Here is a 21854-nt window from a genome sequence, read left to right as displayed (position 1 = left end):
AGCGGCATCTACCCTTTAAAATAGCCGGCACTAGCGATCGCTATGTGCCGCCTATTTAAATTTGGCGCCGCCGGGAGCGGAGAGCGTGCGGGCGGAGGAGGGGACGACAGGGGGCGGCACACAGAGCACACGGCCGGCGCTCAGGTAGCTGCCAGCCGTGTTCTCTGCACCATACTTCATGTTAATCTGCACTATTATGCAGAATAACATGAAGTATCGATACCAGGAAATCCTGGTATCGAACCATTTTTCTGCCCGAAATATCGATAGTAGTATCGATATTTCGGTGCATCGTGCATCACTAGTAGAGACCAGGTGCTCCCTGTACAATACTCAATGGTCAACAGAAGGTTTTTGTTGGAATTTACAGACCTTTTGGAAACCTGTTCCAAACTACTTGTGGTTCTACATTTAGCAGTCAATGTAAGAATAGAGCAGGTGGATAAAAACCCGAGGATACATCTGGCATACATTAATTTTATATATAGTGCCATAAATGTTAGCGTGGTTGAGGACTGGGGGTGGTTTCTCTCTCAAGAAGAAAGGGGTCAGGCAAAAAATTCTATCACACCAACATCATCTGTCAGTGGAGTCCCCAAACAATTTATACTGACGGCCACACCTGTTATGTCGCCCTGTTCACAAGTATAAAGTGTATAGGCACCATCAGTCTATAGATGGGAGAAAACTGCATCTTGGGATAATCCCTTTAATAATATTAACATGTAAAAAAATAACACTTAATCCTGTAGGAATATTTAGGGAATGGTTAGGGGTTCCTATACGCCAGTGATCATAAACCCAATAACCCCTGGATCACCATGTGGATTGACTTGTGGCACAATGACACTTCCCCATTTAGCTTCCTTACACCTTGGAGATTTGTTCCGGAGTGAAATCAGATCTGAGACATTTCAAAGGAATTCCACTGGGAACCGCAGCAGAACCCTGCCAGGAGGTGATAATGTAGATACAGTCAGGACGAGCGGATGAAACAATGGCATTTTGATTGAGTTGTAGGAAACGTCCCTGCAAGGTTGACTTCAAACTCTGGGTTACAGAAGGCCGACATCAGGAGCAAAGAGACGACTCTGCCAAAGCAGAACCTCCTCCATGGTGGACCGTCTCATCTTATCCCCAAGTACACCAATAACCAACATTCTCAAAAGTAACCGCTCCCTACTCATTCTTCTACTTCCGCTCATCCTCTAGTCCAGGAACAGGAAGAATCCTTGCAGAAAAAAAAACGCGGCAGATTTTTAGATATTCTGAATTACTAGACGCCATATAACAAAGTCCCCATGATGTCTACAGCTAGAACTGGAAATGTCACTGGTGGACTCTGGTCAAGAGAAACCATATTATACTGCAGGTCGGTGATACAAAGTTTGGATTATGGGAATTCAGGATTTATAGATGCACAGCTTTAAAGGAGAAGTCCGGCGATTAAAAAAAAAAAAAAAAACGGGAAGCCGGGGGGGGGGGGGGGGGGGGGACTTACCTCTCCACATGCCCATAGTGAGCGGTGGGAACGGCCTCGGGACCCCCACCAGAAGGCATTTTGCCCAAGCTGTGATGAGTGATGATGTCAGGACTCAGGAGAAAAGACCTGTCCTGGCTGATGGACTGGGCACTCAGCCAGTGACTGGAGCGGCGTCCTGCCCCAGTCACTGACTGCCTGAGTAGCCAGTCCCTCAGCCAGGTTGTGATGTCTCAGCATCGGAGACCCTAGAGGCTGGCAGGGGTCCCAAGACTCACGAACAGCATGGGTATTTGTAATCAATTTTCCCCCTGCCTAATTTCATAAGTCGCCAAACTTCTCCTTTAATTTTTACTGTACATAAAGAAGTGACTATAGTGTTCAGGTCACTGTATTGGGTGTCCAAGCACAATGGGAACAATCCATGGGAGCCAAGTATGAGCCAATAAAGGCCACCATACACATTGGATACATGTTAGCCAAACCAGTTTCTGTAAGATGGGCCGACGTATGACAGACACAACAACATAACTGCTATAAGGGTGCATTCACACTGTGTATAACTCTGACAACTGCCAGTATATACAGTGACAAGAATAGTCTATAGACTCCAACGTCACTGGAAGTCTACATATAAGATGTGCGAATGAAGTCAATGGCCCAGTCCCCTGTTGGGTGGCCAGGAGGGCTGCTTTACAGGGACAAACATAAGGAGAAGTAGTGCTGACCGTCCTTCCTCAGGACTGGTGGGGAATCCAGATGTTGACATCACTAGGACACCACGTTAAAACTGGTGAACCTGGCAGGCACATCTGATGGGTATTATGGTAAAGATACGATAGAACAGTGTTCCCCAACCAGGGCCTACAAAGCTACAACTCCCATCATGGCTATAGCAGTCGTGTGTCACATCTTCACTACAGTGACATAAAGAGAGGCTGACAGTGAAAGCGGACCAGAATCTAAATAGTGGTTGGGGGCAACATTGTTATTTAAAATGACTGTACCACCAGGCCCAGGCCGAAGCACTGGAGGCAGGCCAACCCACCCCCAATGGGAAGAAACCCCAGCCCCTCCATGACGTGACTCAATTAGAATCAATGGAACCCTATCATAGAGGGGCTAGGGTTTCCTCCCACTAAGGGTGGGTCGGCCCGCCTCCGGTGCCTCAGCCTGGGCCTGGTGGTACAGTCACTTTAACTATAAATGATTGTCTGGGGGTTTAACCCCTTTTTGCCCCTCTACTTATACTGATGTGGTTGCATGAGGCCTTGTTTTCGGCCCAGTTATACTTTTCAATCGGATCTCTCGAGATCCATTATGCATCGGAAGACCAAGCACCATTTTTGTGTTGTGCACGGACTGTGTGACACAGATGTGAGCTCAGCCTTATGGCTTCTTCCTGTGTCGGAGCCATGATGCACACTCAGCCAGTGACAGGTTGAGCTGGCACAACACTGGACTGGACAGTGAGTGTCAGGTTCTGCCTCAACCCACTGTCCTGGTCACAGGGAGCAGAGTAAACAAGTGGGGGACTGGGGTAGGTAAGTATCACTTTTTTTCCCATCCATTAGCCACATGTATAATATATATTTTTTTTACCATACTGGAATACCCTTTTAATTTCTTTGCTGACTTTGTTATACGCTTTGATATTTTTTTTCTTTTTCCATCCCATTATAAAAATACTCGTTATCAATTTATTTTTTATAAGTAAAGTATCAGCATAGTCCTCTATGGTTATATCATCCTGTGTGCAGCTATGGAATTGCCTGATGTTAAGATAACACTTTATGGTCATATAAATAAACTTCTGAGCTGTCACACAGACACACAGTGGGGTGCAGAGACCACTACGATCACTAGATACAGCCAGGTAAAGCTTGTGGCAATGGGCTTCACTCCCTGGCACATTGCAGGAGGGGGCTCCATAGACTTATAATGAAGCCAGTCTCCTCCAATCAGTAGAGGGCGTAAAAGTAAAGCACAAAGGCCGGCGCTTCACCCAGCCATGTCTGGAGATCCTGGGAGTCTCAGCACTAACCTGTTAGGATGACTTCTCAGAAGTTTAGTTAAAGGAGAAGTCCGGTGAAAATTTTTAATAAATTATTGTATTTCCCCCCAAAAGTTATACAAATCACCAATATACACTTATTACGGGAAATGCCTATAAAGTACTTTTTTCCCTGCACTTACTATTGCATCAAGGCTTCACTTCCTGGATAACATGGTGATGTCACTTCCTGGATAGCATGGTGATGTCACTTCCTGGATAACATAGTGATGTCACTTTCTGGATAACATGGTGATGTCACGACCTGACTCCCAGAGCTGTGCGAGCTGTGGCTGCTGGAGAGGATGATGGCAGGGGGATGCTCAGTGTCCCTCCAGTGCCGTGTCCCTCAGTGTCCCTCTGCCATCATCCTCTCCAGCAGCCACAGCCCGCACAGCTCTGGGAGTCGGGGCGTGACATCACCATGTTATCCAGGAAGTGGCATCACCATGTTATCCAGGAAGTGGCATCACCATGTTATCCAGGAAGTGGCATCACCATGTTATCCAGGAAGTGGCATCACCATGTTATCCAGGAAGTGGCATCACCATGTTATCCAGGAAGTGGCATCACCATGTTATCCAGGAAGTGGCATCACCATGTTATCCAGGAAGTGGCATCACCATGTTATCCAGAAAGTGGCATCACCATGTTATCCAGAAAGTGGCATCACCATGTTATCCAGGAAGTGACATCACCATGTTATCCAGGAAGTGACATCACCATGTTATCCAGGAAGTGGCATCACCATGTTATCCAGAAAGTGGCATCACCATGTTATCCAGGAAGTGAAGCCTTGATGCAGTAGTAAGTGCAGGGAAAAAAAGCACTTTATAAGCATTTCCTGTAATAAGTCTATATTGGTGATTTGTATAACCTTTGGGGGGGCAATACAATACTTTAATAAAAATTTTCACTGGACTTCTCCTTTATAGGTCAGTAACACTTTTAGGGTACGTTCACACTTACCGGATCCGCAGCGTAATTTCTGCTGCGGATAACTGAACACAGCATCAAATCCTGTAGGTGTTAACGCACCCTAAAAGTGTTTTAACGTACACAATAGTAAGGTCAGCTAGGTTTTTGTGTACGTATGATATGATTGCTGGGGGTCTGACCTCTGGGACCCCCAATGATCAGGTGCATGGAGCGACAGCTCCATCTAATCTCTGTGACTTATGACCACAGACGATCACTGGACAGGACACTGGGTAGAGCCCCCATGGGAATGAATGGCGCGCTGGTTGTATGGGTGCCTAGGCTGCATCCCATTCACATGGAGAGAATATTCCTCTGCTGCCATGACTGGGGGGATCCCACTGACCAGCCTATTTCCTACACTATAGATAGGATGTGATATTAGGAAGACCCCCTTTAAATCCCCTATTACTCCAGTATCTGCTGTTATGACATCACGACCACCCATGTGCAGCCAATCACCGTCCTCCATGGTGATGCCACCAGACTGCAGGGGTCACAGGTGATGTCATCACCACAGCAACAAAGACCAGCGGGCGGTACCAACTGCACTTGGGCCTGGGGGGGGGGGGTCAATAATGGGGACTCTTCATATGTTATTATATATCCTGCTATCAGCTTATTGTTACTAACCCGAAGACAAACCCTCTAAGAAACATCCATCATGGCGGATAGAAGGAGATGAGAGACACAGATAGGAGGCCTGATAGACAGCGGATCCCCAAGGCCTCAGCCCGGGCCTGTGCGTCACAATGTGAAGAGCCCCCCAGCAGGTACCTTCCAGCATAGCGGCCATGCTGCTCCGGCTTCTTCCCTCTCACATAGACTAGATAGAAGCTCCGATCCTCTGTCGGTGCGCTGCTGTCCCCCCGCCTCGGTCAGGATACCGGGACTGGAGCAAGCTAAAGCGAAGGGGGGAGGGAAAAACAAGCAGCAATCACAACATGGCGGCCGTCAGCCACCGCTCTCCGGCCTCGGCGCTGTGCATTGTGGGTAGGATTTGGAAGGAGTCAGCGCGAGCCGGAGAGGGGGGCGGGGCTCGGGGGAGTACTGGTAGTGAGCGCGCATGCTCTCGGCTGTTACTGAAGCGGGGACGCGCACGTCGTGAGGCGACAAGTGAGTAAGAGGGCGGGCGGAGTGGACGTGTGTGGGGTGCCGGCAGTTCTCACTACTTATCGATACTTATAGCCGTAGTTCTATGTGAGTCCAGGGAAGCTGGATGTCACTAACGCTATCACAGTACTTGTCCTAAGTCCAACCTGCGTTTTATTGGAAGTCCCCGTTTTGCCTTAGCCCAGGGATAGGGAACCTTCGGCCCTCCAGCTGTGGCAGAACTACAATTCCCAGCAATGCCTAGCTAGCCCAATCTCCGCTTTAGTTGTCCAAGCATGATGGGAATTGTAGTTTTTTAGGGTCTAGGTTCCCATTGCTGCCTTTAGGTCTCCAGCTGTGGTAAAACTACAACTCCCATCATCCCCGGACATGCAGGGTCCTAAGCGGGGGCTGTGTCCAGTCCCTGAGATTAGGGGGACAACAGCTTCATATGGAATCTACTAGGGTGCTATTACACAAAGGGATAAACGAACTCAAACGACCGCATTACAAAATCGTAAATCGTTACTGCGATCGTCCGAACATCTTATTTCATGCGAACGATCAACAATAAAAAATGGCTCCAAATTCTATTAAACGACCAACGATTTCTCATTGGTTGTTTAATCGTCTTCTATTGCACTTTTGAACGATTATCGTTCAAATCCGAACAATTTAAAGATTTTTTGAACGATAATCGTTCTGTGTAATACTACCCTTACATTGACAAAATAATCCGTCACTATCATGGTATACAGTATATAGATACAGTATATAGATATGGAAAAAGTACCTGGATAATTTAGCAATTTATTTCATGCTAGAATAGTCAAGTGGGCGGTCCTTATGAGTGACTGATAACTATAAGCACACCTACACAGATGTCAGTCACTGAGTAGCTCCGCCTACATGACCACTTAGAGCAGATTGAGCAGAGATTAAAGGAGAAGTCCGGCGAAATTTTTTATAAAAGTATTGTATTGCCCCCCAAAAGTTATACAAATCCCCAATATAGACTTATTATGGAAATGCTTATAAAGTGCTTTTTTCCTTGCACTTACTACTGCATCAAGGCTTCACTTCCTGGATAACATGGTGATGTCACTTCCTGGATAACATGGTGATGTCACTTCCTGGATAACATGGTGATGTCACTTCCTGGATAACATGGTGAAGTCACTTCCTGGATAACATGGTGATGTCACTTCCTGGATAACATGGTGATGTCACTTCCTGGATAACATGGTGATGTCACGCCCGACTCCCAGAGCTGAGCGGGCTGTGGCTGCTGGAGAGGATGATGGCAGGGGGACACTGAGGGACACAGGACACTGGAGGGATACTGAGCATCCCTCTGCCATCATCATCTCCAGCAGCCACAGCCCGCACAGCTCTGGGAGTCGGAGCGTGACACCATGTTATCCAGGAAGTGACATCACCATGTTATATAGGAAGTGACATCACCATGTTATCCAGGAAGTGAAGCCTTAATGCAGTAGTAAGTGCAGGGAAAAAAACACTTTATGTACATTTCCCATAATAAGTGTATATTGGTGATTTGTATAACTTTTGGGGGGCAATACAATAATTTAATAAAAAATTATCGACGGACTTCTCCTTTAAGGGTCCATTTACACAGAAAGATTATCTGACTATCTGCCAAAGATTTGAAGCCAAAGCCAGAAACAGACTATAAACAGAGATCAGGTCAAAAAGGAAACCCTGAAAGTTTTCCTCTTTTCAAATCCATTCCTGGCTTTGGCTTCAAATCTTTGGCAGATAATCTGTCAGATAATCTTTCTGTCTAAATGGGCCCTTAGATGAATCTATAAGTTATCAGCCTAGAGAACACCGACCTTTATTAACTCTTCACAGATGTGTCGTTATGCCATTATGCAACTATATGACTATGTCTGGTAGACAATGGCACCTACCTTTTTGGGGTACTGAAGAGGAAAAAAAAGCATTCATTTTAAATTAACTGGTGTCAAAAAGTTATATACAGATTTGTAAATTACTTCTAAATAGAAATTTTAATGGTGCGTTTACACAGAGAGATTTATCTGACAGATTTTTGAAGCCAAAGCCAGGAATGGATTTGAAAAGAGGAGAGATTCCAGTCTTTCCTTTATTACCCGTTCCCTGTTTATAGTCTGTTCCAGGCATTGAATTCAAAGATCTGTCAGATAAATCTCTCTGTGTAAACGCACTATTAGTCTTCCAGTACTTATCAGCTGCTGTATGTCCTGCATGAAGTGGTGTATTCTTTCCAGTCTGACACCTCTGTCCATGACAGGAACTGTCCAGAGAGTTCATAACAATAAGGATATTGGAGGGCATCAGTATAATATTCAGAATAAACTGTATCTCAACATTTGGAACTGGCAATTTGTAATTGATTGAAATCGTCATGACGTATGGTAAGTACAAACCTATTGGAGATCTCTGGAAAATCGTATAAGATAAAACTCATTACCTGGCAATATGAGAACCCCAAGCACATTGCTGTAAAGGTTGGGGGGGGGGGGGGTATATTGAGCAAAGAGGCAGAATCTGCAGGACATTGCAGCTCAATTCTATTCACTTGTCAGGGCTCGATAGCACTACAAACATGGCAAACCTAGGATCCTCTTTGGAAACCCGAGGGCACCCTGTGGACATGTTGCAGGGGGGTGCAAGTGAGAGTCCTCTCTCCTTGAAACCACTAATGCCATGGTCACTATTGAACTGGTCATCTAAGGGGTTAAACAGGATCAGATGTATTATGAATCTCAGCAGGTAGAGCAAGATCCTGGCCGCCATTAGCTGAGCCTCTGCTATGCCCTGTGTGCTATGTGTGGGACGCTCATGATGGTCTATTCCTGCTGGTTATCCAGCGCTACAAAAACCTGGCCACTTTTCCCCCTCTCTTGTCTCCAGATTGGGTGGGGTTTGAAATTCAGTTCCACTGAAGTAAATGGAGCTTAAAGGGAACCTGTCACCCCCCGTGCCGGGGTGACAGGCTCCCGACCCCCCGTTAGAGCCCCCTATACTCACCTAATCCCGCCGGGTCCCGCTTCTGGAGGTGGTCGGGTGATGAAGATCTCAGCCGCTGCAGCCCGGCGCGCGCTGAGAGATGAGTCCAACACCCATAGAGAATGACAGGAGAGTCCAGCGATCCGTCATTCTCTATGAGCGTTGGACTCATCTCTCAGCGCGCGCGCCAGGCTGCTGCGGCTGAGATCTCTGTCACCCGACCACCTCCAGAAGCGGGACCCGGCGGGATTAGGTAAGTATAGGGGGCTCTAACGGGGGGTCGGGAGCCTGTCACCCCGGCACGGGGGGTTACAGGTTCCCTTTAAAGGGGTTATCCTGCGCTACAAAAACATGGCCACTTTTCCCCCTCTCTTGTCTCCAGGTCAGGTGTGGTTTGCAATTAAGCTCCATTTACTTCAATGGAACTAATGGTCCTGTTAGACGAAGCGATAATTCGCCCAATCGCACGATTAAGGATTTTGAATGAATGATGTGTTTTTTAGAACGATCAGCGTTTAGACGGAACGATACATCGTACGGAAAGATCGTTTTGCGATCACTTGAGCCTATCTCACACATAGGTGAAATCGGTGAAAGACTGTTTACACGGAACGATCTGCGAATTTTTTAGCGAACGACCAACAATGATTTGAGAACATGTTGAAAGATCAAAATAAACGATTTCTCGCTCGTCGATTGATCGTTCGCTGTGTTTACACGGAAGGATTATCGTTCGAATTCGATCGTTATTGTGCAAATTCGAACGATAATCGTTTCGTGTAAAAGGACCATAAGTTTGAAACCCCACCCAATCTGGAGACAAGAGTGGTGCAAAAGTGGCCATGTTTTTGTAGCGCTGGATAACCCCTTTAAGATGAGCGTATACCTTCAGTAGCTTTTCTTTCCCAGCCTCCCCATGCAGGGTACCGTTCGCCATTGCCAAGCATTACCATATTCTCTTTAACTCGTGGCTTATCTCTCTGGGATCAAAGGGGTCGAGCACTGATCTTCTATCACACCCTTATCTTGACCAACAACATCTGTCATTTTTAACTCAAATTAGTTACATAGGGGGACATTTATCAAGGGTTTTGTGCCTAATTTTCATGAATAATTGCATTTTCCACCCACTTTTGGTCTATTTTTGGTCTAAGTTCTATTTATGAGCCAGCATTCGACAGGTGAATATTTTTTAGATGCAACTTTTTTTTAATCTGCCTGTTTTAAGTATTCACCCAAAAGTTCGCATAATCTGGGATTATCGCCCAATTTATCATTTTGCGACTTTTCAAAAAGTCACATAAACAGGCGCAGGCTTACATCTGGTCAGTACCAGGTGAATAAAACTGCGCAATTTTTTTTATTTTTGCGCCTTTTTATGCCTTTTTAATTAGATACATTTACTATGGCAGGGCTACATGTTAATAAATCAGTCACAAGATATTGGAACAAAATACACACCAATCTCCTTTAGAATAGTTGCACATATTAGACTCCTTAGTAAATGTCCCCCATAGTCTCATGTAATAAAAGACCCTTTTGTCCTTTTGTTGATTGAATAAATCCATGTTGGAAGGGCTCCCTCCTATCAGGCTAAGCATAATAATGAAGGACAAGTCCAGTACAAGTGTCCACCGCTGCATCAGCGTATGTGCATGGTTGTCTATTGTCCACTTAGGTCCTGATCACTGCCATTTAAAGGGGTATCAAATGGTGTCAGAAAACTACAAATGTGTAAATTACTTCTATTTTTTTTTTTTAATTAAGCCTTCCAGTACTTATCAGCTGCTGCATGTCCTACAGGAAGTGGTGTATTCTTTCCAGTCTGACACAGTGCTCTCTGCTGCCACCTCTGTCCATGTCAGGAACTGTCCAGGAAAGGTTTTCTATGGAGATTTCCTATTATTTTGGACAGTTCCTGTTATGAACAGAGGGGGCAGCAGAGAGCACTGTGTCAGACCGAACATTATACACCACTTCCTGCAGGACATATAGCAGCTGATAAGTATTTGAAAACTTTTTTTTTTTTTTTTAAATAGAAATAGTTTACAAACCTCACGTCAACGTGACCGTGAAATCCAGGGGTCTTCCCATTTTTCTGCAGAATTTAGCTGAATATATCCGCACCCGACCATCTGTTTATCTATAGACAGATATATATCTGCTGCCGGTTTGGTTTATTACGTGTCGTAGATTTCTAAAAGGGGATTGATTTGTATGGTGCCAACGTAAAGAAGAGCGGCCTAGGGGGACCTGGCTGACTCCTACCCTGAGAACGGTGCTGACAAGTACAATGTGGAGAAGGAGAGGCTTAATACTGCTCTGTTACCAGCTCCTTGAAGCCTGACAACAAGAGTCAGTACCTTTAATAAAGTAAACTTTAAAAAGGTGTATACAGGGACCGGCAGACAGGCTATGACACCAGGTTATGAAAAGTGGCAAAATCCTATTTAGAAAGGTCTGTGCCCTGCTGGGACGCGGTTTTTGGCTGTAATGCATGACAGGTAGAGCTGCTCCTGACTTCATACAAAACTCAGCTGGATTTTGTTGTCCAATAAGGCTTTTTAATTTGTGGTAAGAGCCTCGGGAGCGCTAATAAAAGTCCCATACCATCCTGTCATCTCCTACCAGCGCAGTATATAAACACTGACAAGATGGAAAAACACCGGCCCCACGGGGGATATTTAATCACTCGCAGATTGATTCCAGGTTGACCCCTAGAAATTGTGGTACAAAGAGATTGTGTCAAATGCTGGCGCTCCGCTCTGATGGTGTCATCTGTATCTAGTCGCGTTCAAGCCCCAAACCCTTTCACGGAAGCAGAATTTAGAGGATTACAGAGAGACGTCTAAACAGTCTTATAATAATAGCGGTATATAGTAAATTACCGACTCATTCTTTACTGTTACATCTATTCATTTCAGTATCTCAAATCCCTGCAATCACAATGACACCGTAGCTATTGTCATAATAAGACCTTTGTATTGTGTGTACTAATGGTCCGTGTACACAAAGCGATAATTTGCCCAATCGATCGTTTAGCGGTTTTGAAGCAACGATTTGGTTTTTATAACTATCAGCGTTTAGACGGAGAAAAATCGTTATTAAGATTGTTTTTTTACACATAGGGTGAATCTTTGAAAGACTGTTTACACTTAGTGATCTGTGAATTTTTAGCAGCGATTTGGGAACATGCTGAAAGACCAAAATTAACGATTTCTCGCTCGTCGCTTGATTGTTTTCTGTATTTACACGAAATGATTAACGCTAAAATGCGATTATCCTGAAAATTAGAACAATAATCGTTCCGTGTAAACGCAGCATAAGATGTCATCATTGATGCAGTGCTAAAATATGCCTGTGCCACAGACATACCTATTACAACACTAATATTACCCCATAACGTCCCCATATTATTTTTATTTGGCACCACATCCTTAGTACACAATTATTTTGTATTATTTTAAAATTTTGTGTTTTTGGGAAGAAAAAAAAAAAATGAATACTTGCCAACTCCTGTTCCTTCTTGGTTCCCCCGCCGTTCCTGTTCAGCTGCTTCCGTCCCCGATCTTCTGTCTTCTGCTTCCAGGACGAGAGATCGGAGCAGGACTGCCCGCACTGGTGTGTTGTCTGGGCCAGTGTTTGGCTGAGCGGCAGGTCCTGCTCCAATCTTGGCACAGGGGTGGAATGAACAGGACAGCAGAGGATCAGGGGAAGGTAAGTATCTGGGGTTTTTTCCCCATTTTTGACAAGCGATATATAAATTTATGTGAAACATCAGAATACCCCTTTATTGTTTAGGATGTTGTGTATGTATTGTACTGCTGCAGATTTTTTTTTTGTGCAAAGTGCAGGACACGCTTTTAGGCTATCTTCACACAATGTATTAATTTAATAAACAACGGCCTTCCTTTGAATGACCGTTGTTAATTAAATTAATACAATCCCTTTTATTTCAATGGTACAATGGCTGTAGTGTATACACACTGTATACACCACACCCATTGTTCACTGTGGCTGCCGAAAATAATTGACAGGTCCATTTTCTACGGGTGCAATTCGGTGAACAGTGGCCGTAGAAAGTTGTCCGGGTACACAATGTAAAGTACGGCTCTCATCTGTACTTTATATTGTGGTCAATGGCGAATTAGATTGCGGGCACACTAAAAGGTTCTCTCAATCCAAATAGTGAAAAGATAATGTTCCTACGGGGGATACTCTAGAACATGCTACATGCCGGCTGGTCACTGTGTCGGCCGTTGTATTGCAGCGTGTGAACATAGCCTTAATGCTATTCCTATACATATCATTGTTGACTTTCCACTGTGTTCATTATAATTCTTATCAGAAACATTGGGAAATGTGAGTAGATGACTTATTAGGCTTTCCCCGATATTAGAATTGTAAATCAGAATTTGACATGTCATTCACACTCAGCAGGACCATTGTTATATGTTCATAGGTTTCTATTACTCCCTTTGACTTCACAGCTGCCTCTTCACATAACACACTAGTTCAGGATGTCAGCTGGGATCCTGGATCCTTCCAATGTCATATTCTGGCAGGCTTGATTGACATGTCATAAGCTTTGGGAGAAATGAGTTTTAACATGGATATTCCATCAGTATGTGACCATCAAAGATCAACAGAATAAAGGGGCCAGAGCTCACCTCACTGGGATCCCCATCCATATACCATTAGCATTGCAGTGATATATGGGACAGAGCTGTAGTCATAGGCAGAGCTGCACACCTATGGGCGACACTGCTTATGGGTACAGCTAGTGGGGATCCCGAAATTGAGAAACCCTAACGATCACATTTTGATGGCCTCTCCTAAGGTTGGCCCTAAAACCTATACACCCCATTAACCCCTTAAGGACAGAGCCTGAAATGGCCTTAATGACAGAGACAAATTTTATGAATATGACCTGTGTCACTTTATTCATTAATAACTTCGGGATGCTTTTACCTATCCGGCTGATTCTGAGATTGTTTTCTCGTGACATATTGTACTTTACATTTCTGGTAAATTGGAGTCGATAATCATAACAAATCTTTATGAAAAAAACCCAAATAATGTGAAAAAATGCATTTTTCCAACTTTGAAACTTTTTTGCGTATACAGAAAGTGGTTATACCACATAAATTATATATTAAATAGCATTAGCAACATGTCTACTTTATGTTGGCGGCATTTATTAAACTATCTTTCATTTTTTTTAGACAATAGGAAGCTTAAAACATTAGCAGCAAATTTCCAAATTTCCAGTAAAATTTCAAAATCAGATATTTTTAGGGACCTGTTCAGGTTTAGGCTGGGTTCACACACAGTATATTTCAGGCAGTATTTGGTCCTCATGTCAGGTCCTCATAGCAACCAAAACCAGGAGTGGATTAAAAACACAGAAAGGATCTGTTCACACAATGATGAAATTGAGTGGATGGCCGTCATTAAGGGTACAAACCCACTTGACGTATTTGCTGCGTGAATCAGTCTTAAAAATAAGCAGGCAAAACGCAGGTTGGCTTTATACGATTGTTCTGCGTTAAAATACGCAATTGCGTATTTTTGAAGCGTGAAGCTTGTTGTTAGTAAAGCATCAGTTGTTAACAACCTGTGCGAAAAACGCATGTAGCTTCACGCTTCAAAAATACGCAATTGCGTATTTTAACAACTGATGCTTTGCTAACAACAAGCTTCACGCTTCAAAAATACGCAATTGCGTATTTTAACGCAGAACAATCGTATAAAGCCAACCTGCGTTTTGCCTGCTTATTTTTAAGACTGATTCACGCAGCAAATACGTCAAGTGGGTTTGTACCCTAAATGGCAAATATTTGCTGTTATCTTAAAACAACGGCTGTTGTATTGAAATAATGGCAGTTATTTACCGTTATATGGCGGCCATCCACTCAATTTCAACATTGTGTGAACAGATCCTTTCTGTGTTTTTATCCACTCCTGGTTTTGGTTGCTATGAGGACCTGACATGAGGACCAAATACAGCCTGAAATATACTGTGTGTGAACCCAGCCTTTAAGTGTATTTGAGGGGCCTGTATGTTAGAAAGCCCCACAAAGCACCCCATTTCAGAAACTGCACCCCCCAAACTCTGCAAAAGCATATCCAGAAAGTGTTTTAACCCTTTAGGGGAGTCACAGAAATAAAAGCTAAGTGTGTAAGGAATTTGAAAATTTTTATTTTCTGTGCAGAGATTTTATTGTAATCCAATATTTTTCATAATTATAAACCTATTACCAGAGAAATGCACCCCAATAATTATTGCCCCGTTTCTGCAGTTTATAGAAATACCCCATATGTGACCCTATTGCGCTATTTGACGCAACCACAAGCCTCAGATATAAAGGAGCGCCTAGTGAATTTCAACGCCTCCGTTATATTTGGTCATTTCTGACTGTACCACTTCAGGTTGGCAGAGGCTCTGGGGTGCCAAAACCTAAAAAACACCCCTAAAGGGACACCATTTAGAAAACTACACCCCTCAAGGAATGTAACAAGGGGTGCGGTGAGCATCTGGACCCCATAGGTGCTTCACAGATTTTCCGAACAATATGGCGTGAAAAAAGAAAAATTTATTTTTTACACTAAAACGTTGTTCTAGCCTTCAATTTTTCATTTTCTTAAAGGTATAAGAGGCAAACAAAGACAAAAAATGTGTAGCGCAGTTTCTCCCGAGTACGGAAATACCCCACATGTGGCGATAGAGTGCCAAGGGGGCGCAGGACGAGCCTCCAAAGGGAAGGAGCGCCAATTGGCTTTTGGAAGCTGAATTTCACTGAAAAGGATTTCAAGGGCCATGTCGCATTTACAGAGCCCTCGTGCTGCCAAGACACTGGAAACCCCCCACAAGTGACTCCATTCTGGAAACTACACCCCTCAAGGAATCTAACAAGGGGTTCAGTGAGCATATGGACCCCACTGGTGACGGGCACAAATGTGGAACAATGTGACGTGAAAGGGAAAAATTTCATTTTTTCACTTTCATGGCACAAATGTGCCCGTCATCAAGGGGTCCATATCCTCACTGCACCCCTTGTTAGATTCCCTGAGGGGTGCAGTTTCCAGAATGGGGTCAACTGTGGGGGGTTTCCACTGTCTTGGCAGCACGAGGGCTCTGTAAATGCGACATGGCGTTCATCATCCATTCTAGCCAAATCCAACCTCCAAAATCCAAATGGCGCTCCTTCCCTTCGGAGGCTTGCCCTGCATCCACATGGCGCTTTATGTCCACATGTGGGGTATTTACGGACTCGGGGGAAATTGCTCTACACATATTGTGTGTTTTTTTCTCTTTTAACCCCTTGTGAAAATGATAAATTCAAGGCTAAACCAACATTATAGTGTAAAAAATGTAATATTTCATTTTCACGCCACATTGTTCCACATTTGTGCCCATCACCAGTGGGGTCCATATGCTCACTACACCCCTTGTTACATTCCTTGAGGGGTGCAGTTTCCATAATGGGGTCACTTGTGGGGGGTTTCAACTGTCTTGGCAACACAGGGGCCTTTTGAATGCAACATGGCCCCTCGAAATCCATTCCATCCAAATCCAGCCTTCAAAAACCAAATGGCGCTCCTTCCCTTCGGAGGCTTACCCTGCACCCGCATGGCGCTTTATGTCCACATGTGGGGTATTTCCGTACTCAGGGGAAATTGCTCTACACATTAAATGTTTTTTTTTTTATCTTTTAATCCCTTGTGAAAATGAAAAAATCATGACAAGATTAATGATTTAGAGTAAAAATTTTACAAAAATTACACTAAATGTTGGTCTAGCCTTGATTTTTTTCCATTTCCACAAGGGGTTAAAAAAGAAAATGAACACAAAACGTGTAGGGTAGTTTCCCCTGAGTACGAAAATACCCCACATGTGGGCATAATGTGCCATATGGGCACAGGGCAAGTCACCAAAGGGACAGAGCGCCATTTAGAGGCTGGAATGGAGGATGGAGGCCACGTCGCAATTACAAAGCTCCTCTGCTGCCAGGACAGTAGAAACCCCCGACAAGTGACTCCATTCTGGAAACTACACCCCATAAGGAATCTAACAAGGGGTGCAGTGAGCATATGGACCCCACTGGTGACGGGCACTTACGTAGAACATGTGCCGAGAAAATAAAAAATAAAATTTTTTTCATTTTCACGTCCCAAATGTGGCCGTCACCAGGGGGCCATATCCCCGCTGCCCCCCTTGTTAGATTCCTTATCGGGTGTAGTTTCCAGAATGGGGTCACTTGTGGGGGGTTTCTACTGTCCTGGCCGCACAGAGGCTTTGTAATTGTATCATGGCCTCCTCTAATGGTAATGGCGGCCATACCTACTTAGCTGGGGAAAAGGGACAATTCTAATTTATTTGGGGGTATTAGGCCAATTATTAGTTTATAAGGTTGAAAATGACAGGTGTCCATCAAATTCAACCTGTGTTGATCCAGAGGAAGGCAAAAAACCCTCGTGAGGCAGACGACAGTAGCCTCATCACAGGGGAAAAATTCCTTCCCGACTCCATAATGGCGATCAGAATAATCCCTGGATCAACGTGACCCCTGAAATAGGAATAAGGAACAGAATTTAGATAATGTAGAACCCCAGTGACGTGTGGTGCGCCTTGAAGCGATCCAGTATGCAGAGGCCGGGGTGATCAGGACAGGTGTCACACTGGAAAATGGTGTCCTTCCTGATCCCCCTATTACCCCACACTCTGCACTTCTTCTGGGGTCTCCTGTTTTCCAGTGTGGGGGACGTCACCTGGAAAATGTTGTTCTGGTGCGATACGGTGTCCTTCATATCCAGAAGCGCTGGGTCCGCTCCATGGCTGCTAAATATTAGGGCTCTATTACTACTTCTGATATGTTCGGATCGTGCCGCAAGCTACAGTAGCTCGGGCAGCGAGGGACCAGAAGAGGGGGTGCTGGTATAAAAGTTATCCCCGTACAGGTGGTAACCTTTATCCAGCAGTGGGAAGATCAGTTCCCGGACGATCTTCCCACTAACTCCGAGGATGGGGGGGGGGGGGAGGGGGCATCTGGGGGCTGCATTCGGGTGTCCCTTCCTACATACACTCTAAGGGTACATGCACACTGCGGAATCGCGACAGATAACCCTTCGTGCATTCCACAGCTGGCACCCACCGGCGGACTGATGCAGGCGCACGTCTCCGTCCGTGTCATAGACTCCATTCTATGCACGGGCGGATTCCGCTCTCCGTCCAACGTGTTCATTCTTTGGACGGACGACGGATTCCGCCCGTGCATAGAATGGAGTCTATGACACGGGTAGAGACATGCGCCCGCATCAGTCCGCCGGCGGGTGCCAGCTGCGGAATGCACAAAGGGTTATCCTTCGCCATTCCGCAGTGTGCACGTACCCTAAATCTGCAAGTGTACCCTGAGGTACTCTTACAGAGTTTGTAGAATTTCACACCATACCGTGATCTCTTATTGGGACGGTACTGGCGGAAAAGACGTGTCTGGGGGGCAGCGTACGCTACGCTACCCCCAGACACGTCACTGGATGATGAGGATGATGAGGATGAATGGAGGAAAGAAGGATCCCCCCATTCATCCTCACTGGCTGTTTTGGTGTCGGAGGCAATAATAACGTATGCGTCTGACGCCGAAAACACCCTGGGGGCCATCTTTATATGGGGATTGGTATATGGGGTATGTAGTGGTGTAGTGTCAAACTTTATTCAATGTAGTGTGGTGTAATGTAGTGTTTTTTACGTGTTTTTTTACAGTAAGTATAAAAAAAAAACCTACGCCAACAAAGGAGTTGCTGATAAATGCCGCACTTATGTGCAGCACTTATTAGCAGACTGTGGCAGTAGAATATAGAAAAAAAACACCCTACGCCAAAAAGGAGGAGTTGCTGATTAGCAGCGCACTTTCGTGCGATGCTGATCAGCGGCGATAGGGTGCGGAAAATAGAAAAAAAAAAATTTGAAAAAAAAAAAAAAAAACAAATTTCTACATCCTGAACATCCCTGTAGCTGCTGATAAGTGTATTACACATATCAGCCGCTAGAGGGCAGCAGAGCGCAAAATACAGAAAAAGCCGACGCTGGAGCCGAAAATAGCCGAGAGAAGCTGAACGTGACGTCACGGAAGAAGCCGAAGACCCGAACGAAGACGAGGACGCCGCGAACCCGGAAGACGCCGATCAGGAGCCCGGGACAGGTGAGTAATGAACAAATACCTGCTCTGGACCCCTCGGCTACCTAGCTGAGGGGTCCAGGGCAGGTATTTACTATATTGTGGGACTCTGATCGCCGTGCCACCGGCCCGATCGCCGGCCGGCCGTTCACGGCGATCGGGCCGGTGGCACGGCGATCACCATTACTTTTTACAGTAATGGCGGTCGGTGCCGTCCTCGGACAGCACCGACCGCCATTTTTTTCCGGGTCATCGGGTCGCCGATGACCCGGAAAGGTTCCGATCGCCGCTATTGGCTGATCTGAATTGAGCAGCCTATAGCGGCGATCGTAAGCACGGGGGGTGTTAACCACCCCCCGTGCCGAGAAGCTATGATTGCCTGCTATGATTTATAGCAGGCCATCTTCCCCGACCGCTGTGTGTGAACACGCAGCGATCGGGGAAACATCGGGCGTAAATTTACGCCCTGATGCGCCAAGTACCAGGGCGCGAGGGCGTACGTTTACGCCCGATGTCGTTAAGGGGTTAAGAGCTGGATTAAAGGAGAAGTCTGGCAAAAATGTTTATTAAGATATTGTATTGCCCCCCAAAAGTTATACAAATCACCAATATACACTTATTACAGGAAATGCACATTAAGGACTTTTTCCCTGCACTTACTACTGCTGATGTCAGCACTTACTACAGCACTTACAACATGCTGATGTCACTTCCTGGATAACATGGTGATGTCACTTCCTGGATAACATGGTAATGTCACTCCCTGGATAACATGGTGATGTCACAACCCGACTCCCAGAGCTGTGCGGGCTGTGGCTGCTGGAGAGGATGATGGCAGAGGGATGCTCAGTGTCCCTCCAGTGCCCTGTGTCCCTCAGTGTCCCCCTGCCATCATCCTCTCCAGCAGCCACAGCCCGCACAGCTCTGGGAGTCGGGTTGTGACATCACCATGTTATCCAGGAAGTGACATCACCATTTTATCCAGGAAGTGAAGCCTTGATGCAGTAGGAAGTGCAGGGAAATAAAGCACTTTATAAGCATTTCCCGTAATAAGTGTATATTTGGAATTTGTATTACTTTTGGGGGGCAACACATTTTGATACATAGTGTTGCCATAGATAACTTTTTTTTTTTTTTAAATACTCAGAATTACCTATATGTAATATTGAAAAAACACAGTTACACTGTAGAGTGTTAAAGGGAACCAATCACCCAGAAAATCAATGTAAAGACAAGGATATGTGCTGATAGATCACCCAGCACACTTCCCAAATATGCCCCTGTAACCTCTGTGCCCCCCTCAATTAGACAGTAATCTTACTTTGTTCAGGTCACGCGCTGTATGTAAATTTTTGCTAAGTAGTCCTGGTGGGCGTATGTAGTCCTGGTGGGCGTATGTAGTCACGGTCCGGGGGCGTATCTAGTCACGGTCCGGGGGCGTATGTAGTCACGGTCTGGGGCTGTAATCACGCCCAGAGGGGCGTGATTCGGAGGCTTGCGGTCCAGTGACGTCATCCGGCGGCTTGCGTTCCGCGTCGCGGCCGCGCCGACGTGTTCGGGAACCCGCGCATGCGCAGTACGTCAGCATCGTCTCCCGCCGTACTGCGCATGCGCGGGTTCCCCAACACGTCGGCGCGGCCGCGACGCGGAACGCAAGCCGCCGGATGACGTCACTGGACCGCAAGCCTCCGAATCACGCCCCTCTGGGCGTGATTACAGCCCCAGACCGTGACTACATACGCCCCCGGACCGTGACTAGATACGCCCCCGGACCGTGACTAGATACGCCCCCGGACCGTGACTACATACGCCCACCAGGACTACATACGCCCACCAGGACTACTTAGCAAAAATTTACATACAGCGCGTGACCTGAACAAAGTAAGATTACTGTCTAATTGAGGGGGGCACAGAGGTTACAGGGGCATATTTGGGAAGTGTGCTGGGTGATCTATCAGCACATATCCTTGTCTTTACATTGATTTTCTGGGTGATTGGTTCCCTTTAACCCCTTAAGCTCTTATGACCTATCTTCAGGATAGGGAATAAATCATTATGGGGGGTCCGACTGCTGGGATCCTGTGTAGTCTCGAAGACTGGCTGCCCAAAGCTCAAGCTGGGTTAGAGGAGAGATTGAGGCCACAGAGTGATGCCGTTATACTCCAATAAGAGCTTTAGGAAGCTGGTTCTCGAGACTGCGGGGGTCTAAGCGGTTGGCACGGCTGAATATTTATGTGTTCCCTATTGCTCTGGCACTGGCTTACCCCTCTGAGCACAATAGTGTCACACGTTGAGAATTAACTCTTCCTGACCCGTCTCTTAATGAGGGTTGGGGAGAGTTGGGAGGCCTTAAGGCCCTATTCCACAGAACGATTATCGTCCGTATTCGGCTCATGGAATAGAAGGCAACAATCAGCCGAAATGTCTGCTGAAAGTTGCAGTTGTTTGTTTTTCAACATGTTTAAAAACAAACGACTCATACAGCAACGATCTGCTGCCATCGCTCCGTGGAACAGGAGTGGCGGCAGCAGACCGCTGTTATATGCTATGGACTGCCCGGACGATCTAGCGAACACCCAGACAGCCCCCCTGCAGCTCCTCCGCACTCACTTGCTGCTGCCGCCGTTTGTGCTATCGTCGGCAGCGAGCGGGAAACAAGGAGCAAACGTTTGCTCCTCACAGTCGGCCCGTGGAATATGGGCTTCAGAGAATTATCTGGAAGGTTAAGTCGACTTTAGTATAAGGTGTATGAGCACCACCAGTGTTTATGGTGGCATAACTCATTTAAACAGGGGGTCTGACCTCCGTACTCCTCGCCGATTACCGTATCGGGAACCGGTTTCTGTATTATGAATAGAGCTGTGGGTTCGGCACGTGACCCGCGGCTCTATTCATTCCTATGGTCTGACCCCCGTGATCTCCTACTTTTGGATAGGGGAAAAGTTGTTTTTTCCTGGAACACCCCTTTAAGGGCGTGATACAACTAGAATGTAAATACATAAAAAATAAAGACAATTTATATATCACTGATATGTTAGACAATTACATAAAAACTTTT

General features: G+C 45.7%; 2 protein-coding genes across 8 annotated transcripts in view; one reads left to right on the top strand and one right to left on the bottom strand.

Annotated features, from left to right (window-relative positions):
• The window catches only part of RBM33 (RNA binding motif protein 33), a 75609-nt gene extending 70082 nt beyond the window's left edge, over positions 1-5527 (bottom strand). For all 6 annotated transcript variants that reach the window (XM_069958883.1, XM_069958881.1, XM_069958884.1 and 3 more), the window contains exon 1: positions 5289-5527. In XM_069958883.1, coding sequence (XP_069814984.1) covers positions 5289-5307 — 19 coding nt within the window. In that variant the 5' untranslated portion in view covers positions 5308-5527. The remainder of the gene's footprint in view (positions 1-5288) is intronic.
• The window catches only part of CNPY1 (canopy FGF signaling regulator 1), a 117264-nt gene continuing 100566 nt past the window's right edge, over positions 5157-21854 (top strand). Inside the window, exon 1 of one of the 2 annotated variants that reach the window (XM_069958889.1) lies at positions 5157-5284. The gene's annotated coding sequence lies outside the window, so the exon portion shown is untranslated. Of the gene's footprint in view, positions 5285-5559; positions 5628-21854 lie in introns of those variants that run through there. The other variant, XM_069958888.1, reaches the window with a different exon arrangement.

The sequence above is a fragment of the Dendropsophus ebraccatus genome, chromosome 2 (assembly GCF_027789765.1).
Source record: "Dendropsophus ebraccatus isolate aDenEbr1 chromosome 2, aDenEbr1.pat, whole genome shotgun sequence".
Classification (NCBI taxonomy): Eukaryota; Metazoa; Chordata; class Amphibia; order Anura; family Hylidae; genus Dendropsophus; species Dendropsophus ebraccatus.
Note: the sequence above shows the minus strand (reverse complement) of the source record. Positions and strands in the feature narration are given on the sequence as shown.